Source organism: Triturus cristatus, chromosome 5_1 (genome assembly GCF_964204655.1).
Source record: "Triturus cristatus chromosome 5_1, aTriCri1.1, whole genome shotgun sequence".
NCBI lineage: Eukaryota > Metazoa > Chordata > Amphibia > Caudata > Salamandridae > Triturus > Triturus cristatus.
The window spans coordinates 604,205,002-604,228,641 of NC_140587.1; the positions used below are offsets into that span (position 1 = coordinate 604,205,002).

Sequence of the window (23,640 nt, forward strand, 5' to 3'; positions counted from 1 at the left end):
TGAAACACGTTGGCTGAGCTTTTTTTAATACTATAATTACGTATGAAATAAAAAATAAAAAACTTGTCTGAAAATACCTACGGTCTATTGGACTTCATTACCTAGCGCACTCCCATTTGTAGTAATCAATCTTGGATCTGGAGCACAGAGGCGTCACTCAACGGCTGGCGTTGAGGAGCTCTGCGTAGTAAAAAACATTTATTGGAGGCAGCGGAGGTGCAGAGTTAGGAGTCCGCCGTTGTGATCTTTTGACATTATTAAACTAATAACATATACACACCTGGATAAAGCTCACAGTCTTACCTCCACCCCGGTAAGCTGTTTTTTTCAGACCAGACAGACAACTTAAATATGATCCAATACTAAATGAACTACATGATAAAATTCTTTGTATGCCGAGAAAACACAGAATTGTTTAGCTCTATTAGCAGGATTTGAAAATCTCTGATAAAGCAAAAAATGTCAGCTTTAAGTAATCTGTGCTGTTGTACGGACATTCTTCGTAGGCATGTGAGCCCTTCACAGAGTGCTTTCAGTAACTCCTCCAGCTTTTAAGCCCCTACAGCTACTTTGATGGTAGATCAATTTTGATCAAAACCAAGTCCGTCTTTATCTTTTCCCACGTCCATTTCATGAAGTCATTAAGACTCTGTCAATAAACTTTTTATAGTGTCTCTGTACCTTAAGTTTGATCCTCCTCATCCCTTAATACATACGTTTGTATTGTAATTGTAATTGCATTTATATCGCGCTTGCTTCCCTTGATGAGGCATCAAAGCACTTTTCGGTGAGTAGCACACTACTCCAGAACCCAAAAAGGATTTGTAGTGAGTTTTATAAGGAAATATGAATGAATTTGAGCAGTGGACATGTGAGTCTGTTAGCAAGATTAAAAAGGACAATGCAGGGATAGAAGAGGGAAGGTTCTAGAAAAAGTGTTTATTTGGAAATCAAAGTAGTGGGAGGAGGTTTTGAATGAGTAAAGGAGAGATGGAGGGGGAAGAGTCTCTAGAATGGGATTAGAGTGAAAGATGATGAGGTATTGAATGAGTCTAAGAGGGATACATGAAGGAAGGGTTTAGAAAGGTGTTTTTGGTATGTCTGAATAGTAAAACATGGTTGGAGATGATGCAAGGAAGTACAGAGGAGGGAAGAGTCTAGAAAAGGTTATTTTGGGGATCATAGTAGTAGAATGACATTTGGCTTGAGTTGGAGAATGGAGTTAAAGGATATATTTAGAGAGGTATAGAGTGAGATATTGGGTGGTGCATTGGAGATTTGGAATTGTATTTATTTATTTTAACAGTAGGAGTAACATAATAAATATACAGAACCAAAAGTACAGGGAAGGTATATATGTATAAGGAAAGTAATATATCAATATTTAAGTTGTATTTAATAATCTCAGACTAACTTTCAAGTGTTGCTGTACTTTAAGCTAATGTATTTGTGTTTAATATTGTGTTTACTATATCTTTTTTATGTTAATAGTTTAATAGTGAAGCAATTGTAGATAAACAGTTTTGATAAAATTTACATATTTTGAAAGATAAATAAATGGGGTGTCAAAAGCATCTAATTGAAAACCATGAAAACTGTGCAGTGATATACATGTTACACATAGAATAATATAACCATAAGTAATATGTACATTTGTTAAGCAGACCTAACGAATATCTAAGTATTTATAGACATAATTATTATACACATTTATGCAAAGAAATACACATATCTAGATACATGCGTATAATCAAATGATATGCTTGTATACAGAGGGATATGCTGTACATTTATGTTTGAGTATGGTGGTTATGTAAGGAAGAGCTAACTCTTAAGTTGTCATCTGAAGAAAAGTTAGTTATCTGTGGATCTTAGGTTTAGGGGTAATGAGTTCCATTGTTGGGTTGTTTGAAAAGAGACGGATGTACCACCTATGTTTTATTTCTTGTTTGGTGGGATTTTAAGTTGACAAGCTAATCTAGAACGGAGGTTCCTTTGTTGAATATATTTGATGATTTTATTCCTGATGAAGAGCGGCCCTGTGCCATGTATTGCTTTGTAGGTGATACAATGCAGCTTGAATGTGGATCTTCCGGCAACCGGTACCCGATGGGCCTCAAGGCAGGGGTGATTTGGGCTTGTATCTTTACCTGTAGGAGTAGTCTGCCAGCAAAGTCCTCAATCTGTCGTAGTATTTTCATAGTTGATAAAGATGATTCGTGGTAGAGGTCATTGGCATAATCGAGTTTAGACAGTACAAGACATTACAAGAGATATAGTAGGTTTGACCTTGTGTAATGAAGTTTTATCTTGCTAATTTGTCCAATTGGGCATTCATAAATAGCTTGGAGTCCATGGTAATTTCTAGCTTTCTTAATTCCTTAGATACTTTAAGTGGTGTCCCCAGGTCTTAGGCAGGCGGTGAGTGGGTCAATGATGCATCTGTAATCTGACACCCAGCAGAGCTGAATAACAGTGGTGAAGTGAGTAATGCAGAATTTGGGAAATTGGTAGAAAATGTGAGTACGCTCCGCAGTTTGCTACTGGAGACAATGTTGTCTCTGAGGAATGCCAAATCTTTTTTTACCCAAAGCAGCAAAAGTCTTTGCGCCTGCTCTGCTTTGACAGGTACTCCGGCCTTTGAGAAACCAAAATGACATCTTGAGAATACTGTGTGCTTTGTATTAAGCAATGTTTACACCTTTTCTAGGAGTGAATGAGATTTCCTTTATCACTCTAAAGATTTATGGTACTTTTAATAATGTCCCCAGATACTGCTCTTTCCCCCCCAATCTTAAACTATATTACTAAATACTGCTGGAATATGCCAAACCGGCTTCCTTCTCATTGTGTTTTATTACATGCATTTCTTGGTGGGGCATTTGCCTGGGCCTCCAGTTTAATGAAATGATAAGGATGATAGTGGGTTAGTTAACCTATTATATATATAATGCGTGTGGAGTGCGGCTCCATTTCTGAGCAACGTTTTGGAAAAAAAAAAAATATATATATATATATATATATATATATATATTCACTGAAAAAACCATAGGTTTCACACATGTTATAGTTAGCGGAAATTTTACTGATAAAAAACCAGTGAAATTCCCCCGTTATAGTTAGCGCAGGCAACTATAACTCACGCGACTGCAATCCTCTGCTGATGCTAATACTGTATTTAGACACTTATTTGCCCATGTCTTCTTCCATACATTTTTAGCTATACATATATTACAAATATTTTTTTTTCATAAAGACACATATGTCATCAGCAGAAGATTGCAGTCGCGTGAGTTATAGTTGCCTGCGCTAACTATAACGGGGGAATTTCACTGGTTTTTTATCAGTAAAATTTCCGCTAACTATAACATGTGTGAAACCTATGGTTTTTTCAGTGAATTTGCAAGGTTTTTTAAATGCTAATTCCTAACTATAACGTGTGTGAAACCTATGGTTTTTTCAGTGAATTAGTACGGTTTTTTAAATGCTAATTTTTTTTCCCTTATAATAAGCCCTGTAAAGCACAGGGGGTGGGGTAAGTGTGGATAGTGTTTTTTGCCCTTAACAAAAGCCCTGTACATTTGGTGGCTTTCGGCCACCAAAAGCACAGGGGGTGGGGTAAGTGTGGATAGTGTTTTTTTTATTTTTATTTTTTTACCGTACGCTTACCGTAAGCGTACGGTAAGCGTACCCCGCGAAATTGCCGAAAAAAAAATAAAACCGTTTTTGCACTTGGGGGATGTTTGGGGACTCCCTCAACATGACTATGTGGGAGGGAGTTGTCAAAACAGCCCCTTTACATGTTTTTTGGCTTGATATTTTAAAAATCACTCTCAGTGCGAGAGACAAAATGGCGGCCGCCGCTTCCTGGTTTCGGCCGATTCGAATGTTTACTAAGATCTAAGAGCCAATCAGAATCGCGCTCGCGCACGCCACCGTACGCTTACCGTAAGCGTACGGTAAGCGTACCGTAAGCTGGCTCAGATATATATATTGATTTAAAGGCTATTTTCTCAGAATCTACTGAACAGATTTACACCAAACCTACAAAAGGCACTTCCTTGACCTAGGGACTACCTCTCTGCCAAATTTTGAGTAATTCTGTTCAGCCGTTCGGGCTGTAGCTCGTTCTAAAGGTCCTATGGAAAAATGCATGGGAAAAACGCGTTTTGGGACCCCCCTTTTATCTCAGCCCCCGCTTGACGGATCCCCCCGAGACTTTCAGGGTAGGAGCGGAGCGTAGCGCCCCACCTATTTTGAGAAATTTGCGAGGATTCGTCGACCGGCGCCAAAGTTATTCAAAATAGAATGTTGAGGTTTTCCTATGGAAACGTGGTCCTAACTATAACTACCTACTGGCTATCGCCAGTAGGTAATATATATATATATATATATATATATATATATATTATCTACTGGCGGTCGCCAGTAGATAGTTATAGTTAGGACCGAGTTTCCTTAGGAAATCTCAAAATTCTATTTTGAATAACTCTGGCGCCGATTGACGAATCCTCGCGAAATTTTCAAAACTAAGGGGGCGCTCCGCTCCACTCCTACCCTGAAAGTCTCGGGGTGATTCGTCAAGCGGGGGCCGAGAAAAAGGGGGGGTCCCAAAACGCATTTTCCCCATGGATTTTTCCATAGGGACTTTAGTCGCAGCTACAGCCCGAACGGCTGAACAGAATTACGTGAAATTTGGCAGAGATGTAGCCATAAGGTCCATGAAGTGCCATTTGCAGGTTTGGTGTAAATCTGTTCAGTATTTCCAGAGAAAATAGCATTTAAATCAATATATATATCTATACGCGCGCAGCGTGTGCGCACTCAGCAAGCCCTGTGCGCGCACCCTGCCGTGCGCCAGCGCACTTCTGATTGGTTGTTAGATGTCAGTAAACATTCGAATCGGTGGAAATCAGGAAGCGGCGGCCACTATTTTGTCTCTCGCAGTCTGAGGCAGTAAAAAACAAAGGGGGAGAATGTGTAAAGGGGGCAGAGTGGGGAGATATTGACCCACTAGGCATTGTCAGGGGGTCACAGTAGGACCTTGTAGGGCAAAAAAAAAAGAATTATATTTTTTTTAAAAATATCGCCGAGTGCGCGCACCCAGCGCGCACCCAAAAAAAAACTTTAACAAAAAAAAGAAAAAAAAATCACAGTAAAGTGTTTAGATATTAGGTGGCTCTAAAAAGAGCCCTTGTGTTCATTGAGTGTTTTTTTTGTAGTACCTACAAGTAAGTACCGATGCAGAGTCTTAAGTTCAAGAGGAAGACTCTGTTGCCTTCTTCATTGAAATGTACAACGTCTCCTCTATAAATGCCTTGCATGTTGTAACGCAAGTTGTTGTGGTATATAGAACCCATACCATAGTCTCTGAGGAAAGCAGAAATAGATTTGTTGACGTGCTTCCTTGCTTTGTCAATCTGCGGACAAAATTGGTTGGACCAGTTCCACTTTTGCCTTTGGCATATATTAGAATATACAAAGGCAGTTTGTGGAAAAAGCGCCATCAATTGCACAAAGGTGTTGTTTGGAGGAAAACACGTCATAGTTTTTGGGGATCTTTTACAGCTCACTCCAGTTAAAGGACAACCTGTGTTTAATACTGTGACACATGAAGACACGAAGAAGTCATTAGGAAGCATTGGTAATGCGAATATTTGGTCGTTCTTTGAGTACAAAGAACTCACTACCAATATGAGGCAAGCAAACGATGAAGATTATGCAAGTATTCTGAAAGATATCAGAATTGGACTACTCACAGAAGCTGGCAAAAAAGCATTACAGAGTAGGATGCTACATAATTTATTTCCAAATGAAGAAATAGTTGCAGAGAAAATATACAAGAACATTGCTGAAAAAAATACTGTAATCTGCTTAATGCCAACACTACGTGAGTGCTCAATATTCAATGAGGAACTTTTGAAATTGGAAAAGGAAGAGATTAAGAAAATGGAAGCAGAGGACAAAATTCAGCATGAAAGAATTACTATTACATTAACAGGCAAACTGAAAAATAAATTGGATTCACTAGAGAAGAACATTTCCAAAACAGCTGGATTAGAAAAAAATCTATATGTTTGCATGAATTGTCGAGTGATTTTAAGGAGAAATTTGGATGTAGAAAAAGGTTTAGTGAATGGAGCTATGGGAAGAGTTGTGGGTTTTATTAATTACCAGAAAAAAGTTGGAATTGAATGTTTAAAAATAAAATTTGATCAGATAGAAGAAGTTAAAGACATTTGTCGTTGTTCAGTTCGTTTCTTGCTTGTGAAAGACTTATATGTGCGTAGGAAGCAGTTTCCATTTTCTCTAGCATATGCTGTAGCTATTCACAAGTCTCAAGGATTGACTGTGGATAGTGCTTTTGTAAACATTGGTTCTACTGTGTTCAAAGAAGGTATGGCATATGTTGCTCTGTCACGAGTAAAAACATTATCTGGTTTATTTATGATAGACTTTGATGACACAAAAGTTAGTGCTGATGCGAACTGTGTAAAGGAGTATAATAGATTAAGAAGAACCTATGCTCCTCATTTAGGTCAGTATCCTGTGATTGAAAAACATGTTGTTTCTCGGAAAAGGAGAATTGAAAATATCTGTAATGTGGATGAACAGAACAAAAAAAAAAGGACAGATGTGATAGCAAGGAAAAAGAAAAAGGACAGTGTTGAAAAGGTTGTTGGTTGCCATTTTGAAAATAGCTCTGGTGTCAACTGCTACGCAAATGTAGTGCTGAATGTTGTATTTTATCTTGAAAAGTTGCAAGAACAGATAATAGTAAATCATGGAAAAAGATTCTGTTCTCTGCTGAGTCTCCTTTATGAGAAGCTAAGTAATGATAAAACTAAAATAGAAAGTGCTTCTGATGTTAGAAATCTTTTAGATGTATGTTCTGGATCTACACAGTTTAAAGAAAATGTCCAGCAAGATGCACAGGAATTCTTAATATATATACTGAGCGTACTTGAAGATGAAGGAGTAGAAGTAGAAAACTTATTTGGTGTCTCTTACAAATGGGAACATTGCTGTGAAAACTGTATGAACACATGCAGTAGTAATGTTGATTCTGAAAGGTTCATATTTTTACCATTACCACAAAGTAAATCAGTGACTTTTAGTAAATTAGTTAAAGATGCCAATCACAACATGGAATGTTCTGAATGTAAATCTGACATGTTTTCCACATTATTTTTACAGAAATATGGTCAGTATGTAATTTTAATGATGCAACGTTGTAGAGCTGATGGTTCAAAATTGGATACTTTAATAAAGAAGTTTATAGGACAACAATTATCAATTTCTGGAAAAACTTTTGTTACAGTTGCAATAATTTTTCATGAAGGACCTACTGTAACTTCTGGACATTACACAGTTTATCTTAAATGTGAAAAAGGCTGGACACAGTGTAATGATTCCCAATTGATTTTCAAGCAACGTTTGCCTTATGATTTACCCAATTCTTACTTAATTTTTCTGAAACCTAAATTTTGAAAACTAAAAACTGCATCTGAAGAAAGCATTTTTTGTAATTTTAAAGGATTATAATTGAAGATATCACTTAAAAAGGATTTTGAAATTACTATTTGGCCTAAAGGAAAAGTAATAAAAACAATTGTGGACTCCTTTGACAGATATTATTTTGGCGTATGTGCTTTTGCAACAAGGTTTAAAGACGGTTTATCTAGAAAACTTTTATTCATCTAGAAAAGTATTTGTAATATATCTGTAATATTTCTAACAAGGTATATTTTAGTGTGGATAGTTTTGGGGCTTTTTTTAAACAATCTTTCAGATTGTTTTTTTTTTGCCCGCTGTTAAATGATGAATACAATTGTTTTCACTATTTTAAGTGAAAATTAAAAAATTCTGAAAACAGCAAAAAAAGGGCAAAAAATTGCTTTGTTAAATATGTAAAAACATGTAATGCTTTATAAAATGTATGATTGAATATTAATAGAAAGAAAAATTAAAAAAATGAAATTCTGTTCCCTTGCAAATTACTAAAAATGTTTTTTTTCAAAATAAGTTATTTTTTTGAAAAAAATAAGTTAAAAATATTTGTATTTCTCAATCCTCCCTTTTCATGCTTCCTTTTCTTCACCTCTATTTGTACATTAATTTAAAAAAAAATAATAATAATTTAAAAAAACATCCTGGGGTGCGCACCCCAAAAAAAAATTTAAAAAAAAATCCCCCCAAAATTTTTGGGGGTTTAGTTTTTAAGTGGCTCTTAAAAGAGCACTTGAGTTAATGTAGGGAAACAGGAAGAGAAAAACGAAAAAAAGAAAAAACATCTATGGCCTAGAGCACTCATGCGCATCAAATTTTCTCTGAAGGAGATCAAGACTGGTCTCCCCCACAGAAATAAGACGACCGCAAAAAGTGCACCATGTGGACAACCAAGCCAAACAAGGTGGACCAACAAGAGGTGTGGAAGAAGGCGAAGGCACCATCGCAGAAGAAGTGCTCGCCTGAGCTGCCGAAGATGTGCTCGGCTGAGCTGCTGCAGATGTCGTCGGCTGAGCAGGTGGAGGGTTTGCTCCAGAAGCTCGACGAAAAGTCACTGGATGCATTTTGTCAACATGCCTCAACATAGTGTGAATACTAAAAGAATACTTCTTGTTAGGATTCCCACGTGACAAGACTTTTTGACAAAGTACACAAGTAACTTTCGGTGCATTCACCTTTTTTTGTCCCTCTGGGAAAGTAAAAAACTGCCATATAAAGCTGTCTTTCTGCTTCCTGTTCCTCTGTCTCTCAAGAGTGTCCTGATCACTCTCTGAAGATGGTTGCTGCTCAGCCATTGTCTCTCAACAACAGATTAGCTCCTTCTCCAAGGGAATCAGAACTAATAATGAGGGGAGTAGGTGTGGTTTGGGAAGAATCTGGAACTGAAAGTACTTCAAACCAATCAAAAGTGATGATTCTTGATCACATGACTTGCCATCAGGGGATTGGGTGTGGTGTTGAAACAATCAGAAACTGAAAGTAATGAAAACCAATTAGAAGTGTTGTTTTATTATCCACATAACCCGAGGTGGGCGCACTGAGCAAGCTCCGAGCGCGCACCATGTGATTACGCATGCGCGAACGCATAGGAGCGCATGCGCATACGTCATATGCGCGTACGTAACGCGCATACGTAGCACACGCGTATACGCGAACGTAAATGCGCGTAATTTAGGCATATGCGGAAGTGAACCGCGTGGAGCGCGTACGACGCACGCACGCATGCGTACGTACGCATGCGTACTGGGTGCGCGCTCCCAGCGCGCACTAAAACGTATGTATGCGTACGTAAATTACGTACGACGGTATTCATAAAAAACTAACGAAAACATACTAGGTGCGCGCTCTGAGCGCGCACTCCAAGAATTTATATAAAAAAAATTAAAAGTGGAGAAAACTTAATAGAAAAAATTAAATATGCTGTTCAACTTTATTCTAATTGAAAGTTAAAAAAAAAATGAGCCAAAACAAATAAAAGGATACAGATAATATATAAATGAATACATAGGAAAAAAAAAATTTTAAAAAAAATTTCAAAATATAATTTAATAATTCCAAAAGTAGCATTTAAAAAACCGTACAAATTCACTGAAAAAACCATAGGTTTCACACACGTTATAGTTAGGAATTAGCATTTAAAAAACCTTTGAAATTCACTGAAAAAACCATAGGTTTCACACACGTTATAGTTAGGAATTAGCATTTAAAAAACCTTGCAAATTCACTGAAAAAACCATAGGTTTCACACACGGTATAGTTAGGAATTAGCATTTAAAAAACCTTGCAAATTCACTGAAAAAACCATAGGTTTCACACATGTTATAGTTAGCTGGACATTTCACTCGTACAAAACCATTGAAATTCCCCCGTTATAGTTAGTTCAGCTAACTATAACTCGCGCGCCCGCAATCCACTGCTGATGACGTCACATATTACATCACTCATGACATAGTCAGTGACATCACTCATGACATCACTGATGATATCATCTTTGTGTAAGAGTGGCATACCTCCTCTTATCCTAATATAAACTTTGATACACACATTGAAAAACACAAACTAAAGTTTTGAAAACTAGAGAGATACCAATACCAGTTAGAACAACCTATTCAGTAATTCCAAAATCTACATACGCATCCACTCATTCATCAACACTTCTATATAGTCACTCATACATGTACTCAGTCATCATATGTACTCATACACCTATATATCCTGTTACTCACACACATACTCACACATGCAAATAAACATCCATTTACTTGCATATACAGCTATTCACACACCACTACACTTACTTCTACAGAAACTTACACATACTTACACATACTTACTCTCTTAAACAATCACTTATAGAAACACATACTTATTTATACAGGGACTCTTCCAATCTCTCACTCTCATATATCCTCACATATATACATCAATACTCACATATACTAGTTTAAAGCATATGCACTTACTCATAAAGACACTATTGAGACAGTCATTCACTCTCTTACTCACCCATACACACACTCATCCACCCATACTGTCCTGCTCACATACTGTCTTCAAAACACATACAAACAGTGAGACACTCATTCATGCATCTATACGCTAAGTAACATCCCCCACTGAACCATACAGACACTCATACTGATACTCTAAAAACGAACTAATAACCCATATACACACTCATGTAGCTACTCACCAACCCATGCATCCACTTATACACAAAGTGAGACACTGATACAGATATTTAAATGTTTAAACATTACTCACTAATACTTGTATTCACTAAGATACTGTTAATAAGTCAGTTATACAATTAATTTTACAAAAAAACCCATCCATTTAGACACTTATTTACCCATTTATTCTTCCATTAATGTTTAGATATACATATATAAAAAATATTTATTTTTCAGAAAGACACATATTCACTGGATGATGGCATCAGTGATGTCATCAGTGATGTCATTTGAGATGTCATCAGTGATGTCATCAGTGATGCTACTGACCATGTCATGAGTGATGTAATATGTGACGTCATCAGCAGTGGATTGCGGGCACGCGAGTTATAGTTAGCTGAACTAACTATAACGGGGGAATTTCAATGGTTTTGTACGAGTGAAATGTCCAGCTAACTATAACATGTGTGAAACCTATGGTTTTTTCAGTGAATTTGCAAGGTTTTTTAAATGCTAATTCCTAACTATAACGTGTGTGAAACCTATGGTTTTTTCAGTGAATTTCAAAGGTTTTTTAAATGCTAATTCCTAACTATAACGTGTGTGAAACCTATGGTTTTTTCAGTGAATTTGCAAGGTTTTTTAAATGCTAATTCCTAACTATAACGTGTGTGAAACCTATGGTTTTTTCAGTGAATATATATATATATCATACATCTGTGTATGCTTTTACTGCATTAAATGCTGTGTTATGGACCCATTAAATAAACTAAATATTTCACTTGTCACTTTGATATTTGAGTTTCATAATCATAATGGTAGCCCTGAAACTACTCTGGCGAGTTTTAAACTTTTTCTTTTTTTACAGAGTTTTATATAGCGCAAACTTGACCCAAATTGGGTATAAGAGCGCTTTCCATTGCACCAGTTGCATTACAAGAGGACAAACTCATTTTTGTTAGGCTTACGGGGAGATTCAAGGTCGACCACCCTAGCCGTTAGGCCAACTCCTCTCCCCAAGTAAGGTACCATAGAGAGGGGCACTCAACTTATGTAGCAATGCAGGAACACATTAAATGACTGGATCATCTAAATTAAGCAGCAAGAAAAGCCAAATTATTTGATGCATTTTCTGGCAGTAGGATATTAATCCAATTGATCTAAAGGGATTTTTAGAGAAATAACTATGTGACAAGGGAGGTAAGTCCATAATTTTGTACTGACAAATGCCCATGAATCACATAATCTCACTTGCCCTGACCATTGTTGTTAGACTTGGCATCTTTTGGGGGTGTTTCCCCTGACTTTTTTCTTTCTGACTTCCCGTTTTTGACTCTGTTTTTGATGGCTTAGTGCTCTGCGCACTTTCTCACTGCTGATCAGTGTTAAAGTGCAAGTGCTCCTGTTGTAAATTGTGTTAAGGATTGTTTTTCCATGAATGGCATATTTGATTGACTTCTCAGTCCCCAGTAAAGTGCACTGGGTGTGCCAGGGCCTGTAAATCAAATGCTGCTAGTGGGCTGCAGCACCGGATTGTGCCACCCACACAAACAGCCTGTAAATATAACTCTTGCCTGCCATTGCAGAGCCTGTGTGCAGTCTGGGACTGCCATGTCAACTTGGCGAGTGCACCTACTTGCCAGGCTCAAACCATCCATTTTCTTACATGTCACCACCCCTAAGGTAGGCCCAAGGTACCCCCGTGGGCAGGGTGCAGTGTATGTGAAAGGCAGGACATGCCCTGGTGTGTGTGGCTTGTCCTGATAGTGAATTACTGCCAATTTAATTTTTCACTATGGCATGGCTACCTGTTCCCATAGGACAGAATTGGGAGTTTGTTTATAACATCTTATAAACATAAATTGCCCTGGGAACAAGGTAGAGAATTAAAGATTAGTATGCCTGAACTCAGAATCTAAAGATGCATCTTTTAGTGAAGGTGATTTTTACATTCTGTGTTTGAAAAAACACTTTTAGAAAGTAGGTATTTTCTTGCTCAGCCATCCAGTAGGTCACTGCTTGGTTTGTGGATTGACTGTCTGGGATTTGGATGAAAGGGGCTGGAGAGGAGCAGTGGCTTCAGTGAGTCTAGATGGGTCAGGGAAGGGATAAATAGACCTGGGCAGCATTTAGAGTAGGGGGAGGAGATTTCCTTTCACCTGAATGGGCCTTGTCTGTCTCTGACAAAGCTGTCTCCACCTCCTGCCAGGACGCTGCACCAGAGAGGACGGAACTGGTTCTGGCTGGGCACAGACATTCTCTGCCTGAGAGGACAAAGGATTTTGGGCTCTAAAAAGTTGGGCCCAAACCCCTAAACTTTAGAACTCGCTGGAATCAAGGAACCTGCCAAGAAGAAGAGCTGGAAGAGCAGCCAGGAGGAGTACTGCCCCTTTGCGGTGTGTTGCTTTGTTGGGTTGGCCTGCAGTTGCTGCTTCTGCCTTGGGCAGTGAAAGGACTGGACTGAACTTTCTTTACTTGTGCTGAGTATCTCCAAATGTCTGAAATCGAGCCAGCCTCCTGTTCTGAAGTCTCAGGGACTGCAAAGACTTCCTCAACCTCTGGGTAACGCTTCTGGAACCGCTGTTTCAGTTGCCACAGAGAAGGGAACCACAACCGACTCCGTCACCGACTCCATCACTGGCTCTCAGTCCTGATGGTACCGCAGACTGCACCGTCTGCATTTCGCACCACAACCCTGGCCTCACCGACGACGAAGACCGCCGCCGCCACTGAGCCGCTGCTTGTGCCATGACCTGTGGGCACCGCAGTCCACACCGCAAAGTTTCATGATGCCACGCCTCTTCCCACACAGCCGTCTGGGCCGACCGACGCCAGCTCCCACAAACCGGCTGTCGTCTGCACTGCAACCTGCCAGCTCCACATCGAGCACGTCTCACCCTGAACCGTAAGCCTTGGTCTCACTGACGCCGTCTGGATGATCGTCACCGAGCTGCTGCCTCCACTGCATCGAGAGGACACCTCCTTCTGCACCACTTCCATTTTGTTTTCAGCATCGCGGTAGCCCTGTATGGAGCTACTGACTTGTACAAACTGCGTTTTTGAGGTATTTCTGCAGTTTAGAAGACATCTTGCAAAATATCTATTTTTCAAGTACTGTATTGTGGATTCTTTATCATTTTTGGTCTTGTCTTAAGTATATAAAATATTGGATATTTTTCTAAACTGGTGTGGTGTCCTTTTGTAGTGCTTACACTGTATTACTTTTGGTTTTGTGCAAATGCTTTACACACTGCCTCTAAGGTAAGACTGACTGCTCGTGCCAAGCTACCAAGGGGGAGAGCAGGGATTATTTTAGGAGTATAACCCCCTTATTCTAACTAGAAGGAAGGGTCCCTACTTGGATAAAGGTGCAAGCCCTTGTCAACTAGAGACCCCCATTTATAACATTGGTTGTCAGCGGGAAGGATAGGACTTGCGTTGGCACTTGACTTACAATGATTGGGGTGCACTACTACCATATCGCAGACCATTATGTACCACATACTGTTTTTTTGGTTTATTTTTGCTTTTCCATCAGTCTTGAACTTGAACTTTCCACTACAACATGCCTGACTCAATTGAGTCATCTGCTGCATCCTTGGAAGTGGCCTTTGAGGAAGAAAGGTTAGAAACCTACAATGTTAAGGAATTGAAAGCGATCTGCAAAAACCTCAAAGTCCAACTAAGGGGCCTCAGTAGAAAAGAGGAGCTACAAAAGGCACTGAGTGCCTGAGTAGCAGCCAGACATGCTAGTGAGCTGTCTGGGGATCTTGACATTGAGGCAGAGGAGCCTATTCCAAGAATGGATGTGTTTTTCGGAGGGGGCACCCTCTAAACCAGGCAGCAGTGGCTTGTCCCCTGAGGAGCTGGGACAGGCGGGAAGCAAGGATAGTTGCTATGGAACTGGAGAAGCTTAAATTAGCCATGGGGAGAAAAGAATGATGCTAGACCATGAGACCAGGATAAAGGAGCTGGATCAGAGGAGTAGAACCAGCTCAGATGGTGGCAGCAATTCGTCAGGGCAGTCAGACAGAATTGTGCACATCCCCAAGTATGTAGGCAAGGAATTCAAGAAGGGGGATGACATACAAAGATGGTTCCAGGGGTATGAGGCATCCGTTCATATGAATGGGGTCCCTGAAAGGAATTGGGGGGCAGGGTTGTGGCCTCTCTTGCCAGAAGAAGCTAGGGATACTTTGATAGCTTTGGGTAAGGGGCAGAATCTCACCTGTGCTGACATGAAAGAACCTCTCCTCACCAGGTATGGTCTCACTCCTGAGAAGTGTAGGAATCAGTTTAGGTCCAGCAAGAAAACTGATGCCAACACTAGGTTGGAATGTGTAGATTCTTTCTGCAGGTCTCTTGATGGCTGGGTCAAGGGCAGTAATGTAACAGATGTTCATGGGTTCTACAATTTAATTGCATGGGAGCACTTTTCTAGTCTATGTTTTGCAGAGCTGCGCCAGCACTTGGTTGATAGTAAGCTGACTGATCGCAGGACGCTTGCTATGGAGGTGAACCGCTGGGTGAGTACTAGGGTCCACAAAAAAAGTGTTTGGGGGAGACTCAGCCAAAGGTAGGCAGGGTCCCCAGTAGAAAAAAGAGGGGACAAGGGTAAAGCACAGGAGTTCTTTAAAGGGCCCCAAACTAAAACCCAGGGTAGAGGTTCTAAAGGGGGGGTGGATGTGGTCCGTCGGCTAGACTGCCGACTTTGGTGCTGGAAACCAGGGTTCAGGCCTTGGGGTCGCGTCCACATCCTGTGATTCTGGGAAAATCACTTAATCTCCCCGTGCCTGAATGTGTAATGCAAATACGGTGCTCGTGTAAAGCGCTCCGATACCTTCGGGTCGAGTTCGCGCTATAAAAAATATGCACAAAAAAACCCCCAAAAAAGCCCCAGGATATAAGAAACAAGGGGTCTTTTCAGGAATGCCTGCTGTGACCAGCCCTGCAAGTGTTTTTCATGTTACCAGGAGGGTCACTTGAAGGGGGACCCCAAGTGCCCCAAGAGGGCACAGCAACCCACCAGTGGGCAGACCAGGTGTTGGCTAGTGTAGCGCTTGGGGACGACGGATGCCCACAGGATGGTGGGGATCACGCAGAAATGATCCTCGTCTCACTAGGAGACAGCGAGATGGTCCCAGGAAACCCGGTGCCCCCTAAAATGAAGAAATATAGCACCTGGGTGACAATCAATCGGAAAAGGGTAGAGGTTCTCAGAGATACTGGAGCAAGTGGGACCTCAGTCCTGTGTCACCTGGTCTCTGAGGAGCAAGTAGCCCCCGGGGCATTCCACCAAGTAGTTGCTGTAGACAACTCAGAGTGCCAGTGTATGGTGACGCAGGTTCCCTTTGAATGAGGGGGGGGGTGTCTCAGGTCCCTTGAGGGTGGTTGTGAGCCCTAACATGCCTCTAGATTGTCTGCTAGGTAACGACCTCGGGCAGTGCTTGTTGACGGATGTTGAGCTCAGGTCTCACTTGAAGATGGTTGGGTTGTCAGATTAGGCATGCGTGTTCACTCGGTCAATGGCGGCCAGAAAGGGTGATCAGAAGGATCTTGAGTCTGAAACAGTGGCCCCGGTCTCTGCCAAGAGAAAGGGCAGGGACGCGGGAAACCAGCCCCTGAAGTTCCCACAGACCGGGAGGAGGCTGACCTTGAGGGGGACGCCCCGGTACCTACATGGGAGCAGGTAGTTCAACTGGGGGCATCTCTGAGCTGACCCATTGGCAGCAAGAAGGTGGTCCCACCAGGGAGTAATTCTGCAGGGAGCAGAAAGAATGCCCTTCTCGGGGCTGTCTGCAGCAGCACCTGCAGACCAGGCAGCTGGTGATCGGTCTGGATCATTTTGGATCTACTGGGAGAATGGTCTCCCGTTTAGCAAGCCTATGGTCGCTGAGCCTGGGTGAGCCCGTGTGCTGGTGGTACCCCAGCGCTTCAGAACCTTCCTAGTGGGTCTGGCTCATGATTGGCCACTGGCAGGACTTTTCGGGTGGGACAAGACATTTGGCAGGCTTGTCACCCACTTCTTCTGGCCCCAAATGCGAAGGCAGTCAGATGGACATTGCAGGCCTTGCCAAACTTGCCAGGCAAGTGGTAAGAATGGAAGGAAGGTTAAAGCTCCCCTCTCCAACCTTTTCCAGTTGTTGGAACCCTTTTTGAAAGGGTAGGGATGGACATTGTGGGGCCACTGGATCCCAAGACAGCCATGGGCATCAGGTATATCCTGGTCTTGGTGGACCCTGCCACCCGGTACCCGGAAACAATCACTCAGGACAACGACAGCGCCAGTGGTGGGCCGGGTGTTAATGGGGATCTTTTCCCGTGTGGGTTTCCCCCAGAGAGGTGGTTTCTGACCGTGATACCAATTTCATATCAAAGTATATGACATCCCTGTGGAAGAAATGTGGTGTAACCTACAAGTTCACCAATCCTTACCACCCCCAAGGCAACGGTCTGGTGGAGAAATTCAACCAGACCTTGAAGGGCATGATTAAGGGTCTAACAGAACCCATGAGGCGTAAGTGGGACTTCCTCTTGCCATGCCTTCTCTTTGCGTACAGGGAGGTGCCTCAGAACTCTTTTGGGTTCAGTTCCTTTGAGCTTCAGTATGGTCACCCCATGAGAGGACCTCTGAGTTTGGTGAAGGAAGGCTGGGAGGCAGCTCCCAGGAAAACTCCCCAGGATATGTTTAGTTACATGCTGGACTTCAGAAACCAGACTGCCCACTTCAGGAAGCTTGTTTTTGAGTTATTTCTGCAGTTTAGAAGACATCTTGCAAAGTATCAATTTTTCAAATACTGTATTGTGGATTCTTTATCGTTTTTGGTCTTGCCTTAAGTATATAAAATATTGGATCTTTTTCTAAACTGGTGTGGTGTCCTTTTGTAGTTCTTACACTGTATTACTGTTGGTTTTGTGCAAATGCTTTACACATAGCATAAGATAAGCCTGACTGCTTGTGCAAAGCTACCAAGGGGGTGAGCAGGGGTTATTTTAAGAGTATAACTCCCTTATCCTGACTAGAAGGAAGGGTCCCTACTTGGACAAAGGAGAAAACCCTTGCCAACTAGAGACCCCCATTTCTAACAATTGTCTATTGTTTGAATGACAATCTACTCAGAATTGATAAATCATAAACAGTTATCCCAGTTCCAATTAGTGTCCATTGTTTGCTGCACCTAGAAGAGAACAGCTTGACGATATATTCATTCTACAGTCAGAACGGGTTTTTAAACTCTAAGAGTGTCTTTTTCCCAAAATTCTATATTTATGCTACCTAATGAAGTATGGATAACTAATTTCTACTCCAGACAGGCAAACAGTGTAGTTCAGTACTTCATTTCCTATGCTGAATAAACATTTCCCTTTTTGAGCAAACTCCCTTTTGAAGTTAAGTATCCTACAATTAACATTTAATATAAAAAATACAAAACATGTACCGTAATATGATCCTACATGACCAGGTGAAGCTTCTGGTAACATTTACACACTTCTTGTCCATTGGCTGAGTGGCCTATGGCGTCATCCGAACCCCTCAACAGCAATATTGGACTATATTACACTGCTACAAGTCAGGTTTCCCTTGTCAGTTTTCCTTTTTTCTTTCTCTAGCTCTGTATATCCACATATTTTTGGCAGACAACACAACTGGCTCTGTTTTAGCATGTAAGGTTTTTGTCACAAGGTTTGCAGGCGAAGGTTTAGGTTTAGTATTTTTAAAACGTTTTGTATTGTAGGAAAAATGGTTTTAAAAGAAGAATTCATATTTTAAAAATACAAATTCATGTCTTCAATGTGCACAAAACTGGTGGATGGTGGACATGTATCCTGAAGCAGGACTGGGGCATATATGAGGACCTCTGTCAAATACCTGTGATGTAGAGCCTAAATGTATTGAAAATTGTAGGGGTGCATCATATTCACTGTTAGTTGGCACCCGCATATAATGAACGTATCTTTAGTTGTGCTGTGCGAAATGTATCAAGAAAATGTATCAGCTATGTCGCAATGTAGAAGCATTAGGAGATGCGGAAAACATATAATGCATGTATTTAAGGAGATGTAAAACGATAAGTTTCTGTTTAATGCAATGTGCCCGACTAAATGTGTAATTCAATTGGATTAATTAATGTATGGCGTTTATTCATGTATGTGAAAGTAAAAGCACGAATGTTAGAATGTAATTTAATAGTGTATTTAACCCAGTAGAGGCCCGAAGTCACATATATCGTGGACGAGAAAGGCCTGGTATTTCTTATGTTAGCTGTATGCGGTAGGCCGCAAGTGATTTATTTTAGCAGAGGTTTTAGGCTGCAGTAAATTGTAGAAGTAAGGGTTGCGAAGTATTTCTTCACTCTGTGATCTCACCGCAGGTGCAAGGACAGTTGGTTCGTTAGTAAAAAGGTCTTTGTTTAGCAGTTGAATTATGGAGAAAGCCAGACATGGGAGTGCATTGGAATGTGCCAATCGTAACTCCTAGTGCCGACGGTGTCTGGGACTCAAGGCCAAGCTGATGGACGAGGGAAGATGGACGGAGCGGAATGGAAAATTACTGGAAGAAGACCTGGTCGAGGAGGTGTGCCAGAAGGCGTGTTCTATGTTTTGGGGTTTCGTATTAGGGACAGCGCCCCGATGGTTGAGGAGAGAGGAGATAGGCGAGGAGCTAGAAGGAGCGTTTTAGATCAAGCTCTCCAAGTGAAGACTTCTTAGGAAGTTCACTTCTGACACCTTTTCACGAGTTCTTGGGTCTCAAGGGAATGGTAAGCAGGGATGTCATCCAGCATAGAGTAGGGACAGAAATGCTTTGGTTTAATGATTCCTAATATCGACATTAGCGTGGTAGTTATCTACCTAATGCTTTTAGAAGCTGTGCTTTTGTTCATATTCAGTCGTATGCAGATTTTTCGTAGAGTGGCATTTGTATTAGTACCCATTTATTTGCTGAACCTTGTGCTAAGGTGCTTGTATCTGCAGATGTTTTTCCTGATAATAAAATTCCGAAAGGAATAGAAATTGACCTCCGAGTCTTCAATTATGCCAAATTGCGGAAGGTATTCTTTGATAATTGTGTTTGCTCCCTCCACGCTATTGGGCAAGTAAAAAGGTTCATTCGACCAGAGTGGGTTCTTAAGATAAATGATTCAAGAAAATTGGGCCCCAGCACCTGCTACCATAGCTAAGGGCCTAAGGATGTGCACAACTGGTTCAGTGTGATGCGAGCGGTGCAGTCCCCAGTGCAAGCTCACCCCTGTGCCTACCGCATGCTGCAAATAGGGCATCCCACTTCCATTACCTTCCAAGAATACCCTGCACTAAATACAGTTTGTATTACATTTTAAAAAAAGTAATGAAAATGCTGCTGTGTTAATAATAGAAAACCTTACCTGCGCTGAATGAGAACATCGCACAGAGCAGAATTATTTTGCCAACAACTTCCTGCATGTTTGGTTATCTTCTGAAAATAGGAGCAACTAAGAGTCAAAATACATAGTATACTTACAGTCCGTATATTATATACAAAACAGTACTCATTGGTGTAGATGCTAAAACACTGGACATTTTAAATTGTCTCACAATTCCATATTGCGCAGGTTTTAATGTTGAAAGCTCTCAGCATGGGTCTGTAACAAAAGAAAGGTGTCCAGGGAGAGCAGGGGAGCGTGATATGTTAGCAGAGAGATCAACTTTTGGGTGGAGCCAAAGACTTGGCAGCAGGCGGGAGGAGAACACCGAGTACACTTTGAATGTTGGGTAATAGGGTAAGTGAGAGGGAGGGGTAGTAAGGAGACTGAAGGAAAATACAACCCCTGGAATAAAGACAGGTTTACGGGTAGGGCCATCCTTGAGGATGCTGAATGTCTTGTGAGGGAAAATTGGGAATATAATATATGTACCAAAATGACAGGAAAGTTCAGGAAATGTGCAAGGCAAGAGGTAAGGGGCCTTTGATGTGACTCCAAAATATCAATTTACATTCAGTATGAGGGAGCTCTTTCCCCATCCACAGCCTTTCCCTCAGGATACAATGTAAACATATAACAACAGGTTCTTCTGCAATCACCAATGCATCGCCTATGGCCACCACACTAGTCTAGAGGGAAACTTAGATATACATTAAGTAAAACGTTTATATAATCCCTAAATTAACTATAAACTATTACAAAGTTTCTAAAAAAAATGATATTTAAGCAAACAAAGATACCAGCACTCCATATACACTTTCCCAAATTCTTCATGTGAATTTTTTCTTTTATATCTTCTCCAGATGAGGTGTGATATCTGGACAGATCCCAAAGTAGGAGACTATGTTGGTCCTAGATGGATTTGAACAAGAGGGTCCCCATACTTGTATCTCATGGGTTTAGGGAAAGAGGCCTGCAACTGTGTATCAAAAATCAGGGGCGACACAAACTGCAAAGTTGACAAATGTCAGGATGGCACAGCTGTATGCTCAGCCAGTGGACCTTCTTCCCAACATTAGGTCAATATATAAGTAAATAAGCATTCCTCTTGGCAGAAGGCCAAATATGGAACAATAAAGGACTAAAATGATTGCAATCATTTTCAAACATTTTACCTATGCTGGCCACACCACAGAAATTCTGTGAAATGGCCCATGAGAGGGGAGAGGTTTTAGAAAATGGTACCTAGAAAAGCGGCCTCATTAAGAGTTTTGGATGTGTTACTCCATCACAGAAGTGTGCCTTACTACAAATGCCATAGGATATAAAGCACTTGTAATAAGGTGGCAGGATACCCATCACGTTTGTGATGGAATAACCCTTGTGCCACCCTCTAAATTAGTTTTATAACCATTCTCTTTCTCTCCACATCGATTGCAGCTTCTGTGACACAACACTCACAGGTCACCGTCAAGCATTCTAGAGTTTTCGTTCCCCTCTTTTCTACAATGCTCCGGTTACTGTCAATGAACATGCATACTTTCCATTCCTAATCTCTCACCCTCTCAGTGCTGTGTTTTCTCTATTGTGTTGAACCCTAGGCCCCACCTCACTCAACCTCAGATCTCTGTACTGATCCTGCCAAGGCCCCTGTCCTCTCACTGAGCCCCATGATGCTCACTTGGACTCTGCAGCTAGGGGGGGTCTTAGGGCCGGATTCGATTAATTCCGACACGTGCACGAACCCCGGTTTGTGCTTGGGTCGAAATTTCAAGTTTGGCTTTATGTAATGCATCCAATAATTATTGGATGTGTTGAATACCTCAACTGTTGTTAAATTTTGGCTGGTCAAACCTCCGAAATGTTATGTGGGGAAAATCATGCGGTATTTACCGTGCCATGTGGGTTTTGTTGTGTAAAGCACCAAAACCCACTTGTTATTCCCCACAAACTCAGAATAGGTGTTATTTAATGCACCCATTGAATAATGTACCCCGTGGTGTTATATATCAGCTGCCATAAATAATACCTAAACTCGTAATCCGATCCTTAGCGTAAGTCATGTATCCTTCTCTTTGACTCTCTGTAGCTAGGATGGCCCTTCTTCCTCATGTACCTTTCCTTCCTGGCCGGCGGCACAGCACCCAGGCTCTGTCACGCATTCCAACAGTTAGGTATCACTACACTGCAAGATCCATGTGTACACCTAGCCCAAATATTGGACTTAGCTACCCCACGGGCCCCAGAGTTGCCACTCATACACAAAGCGTGGGTCTATAACAAAAAGGCACTTTGGGGAACGGAATTTGCCTTTGTGTATGCTTGCGAGTATTCTTTCCACACACCGGTTAAAAATGGAGGCTTAAAGGGCCAAAATGTAAGTAATGAGGAATGGCACCGGAACATGCATTTGTAACATTTTTTAGTCAGTAATGCGGTACTCTATTTAACGTCACGAGCACACCATCACTCTACTTCCCTTCTCACCTCTCTGAGATCTTTGGCCTCTTGAGGCCTCTGATTATAACCTACATGTTGGTGATATGCAGAGTCAGATTAGATCCGTGCCCTGAACCTGAAAACGCACTTTTTGCAAACATACACACAGCAGATGCACAAACATCAATTTCAAATCTAGCTTTTTGTTATTTAGAAAGTGATGTAAGGTAAATAAAGCCCTTCTTCCCTGCACCGACCGCCAGAAGCGCAATAAATAAACAGTCACTCTGGTAATAATAATTCACTCTGGTAATGAATGGCAGCCCCATGGAACACAATAGGAAATAGAACTGGATGCTCGTCCTCCTTTCGGGTCTTTGACAGCTGGGTTTGCTTTGGGTGTTGTTTTTCACGCTGTCTGCTGGTTGTGACTGCGGGCATTGTAAGGTTGCACCCGAATAATTATGGTATGAGGACAAGTGCTGATGGCGCTCCCTTTTGAAAGGCAAATAGTGATGTGACAGCAGAGCTGTAAAAAGCAAAGTAGATAAAAGGCCCGCAGGCTTCCTTGTGTTAGAGCATTAATCAATAAATAAAGGTGAATTCAGGGGAGGGAAAAGGGTTTAACCAGAAAATCAACTGTAAATAGAACAGATAAAACAGCCCCTGCCTCTCTTACATACTTGTGGTAATGCACCCCCGTGTCCTTACCTTGTACCTTGGAGCAAGAAAGCAATTGGAAGAGAAGATCTCGTCTGTTCAGAGATTCATGGCCGAAGGGCTCTTATTAGGTGACATCAGCCACACCTCTCGTTCAACAACCAATCACTGAAACACTTCTACTGAGCAATAAACTTGTCGCCAGAAGGGACACGAAGAGCATACTTTTGGCCCTGTGCCACCAAATATTTCAGGACGTCTCTCTGCAAACATTCACGTCTTTCGATTGATTTACTTTGCCCTACTGACTGACGCACAAGATATTCCATGTTGGAACAAAGCATCAGACTCTTGGATTCCCTTTTTCTCAATTCCCTTTCCTATAGCGCCATTATTTTTTCCACGTCTCCTGCATGAATCACCCTCTCACTGATGGTGTCAAATGTGATGTCATTGAT

The 23,640-nt window shown here is 41.2% G+C and overlaps 1 protein-coding gene across 1 annotated transcript in view; it reads right to left on the reverse strand.

Moving 5' to 3' along the window:
* Window positions 1–23,285, reverse strand: part of LOC146831258 (lectin-like) — a 181,767-nt gene extending 158,482 nt beyond the window's left edge. Inside the window, exons 1-2 of the mRNA XM_085604121.1 lie at window positions 23,234–23,285; window positions 20,066–20,136 (exon numbers count right to left, since the gene is read on the reverse strand). Coding sequence (XP_085460247.1) covers window positions 20,066–20,123 — 58 coding nt within the window. The 5' untranslated portion in view covers window positions 20,124–20,136; window positions 23,234–23,285. The remainder of the gene's footprint in view (window positions 1–20,065; window positions 20,137–23,233) is intronic.
* Window positions 23,286–23,640: the final 355 nt, after the last annotated feature.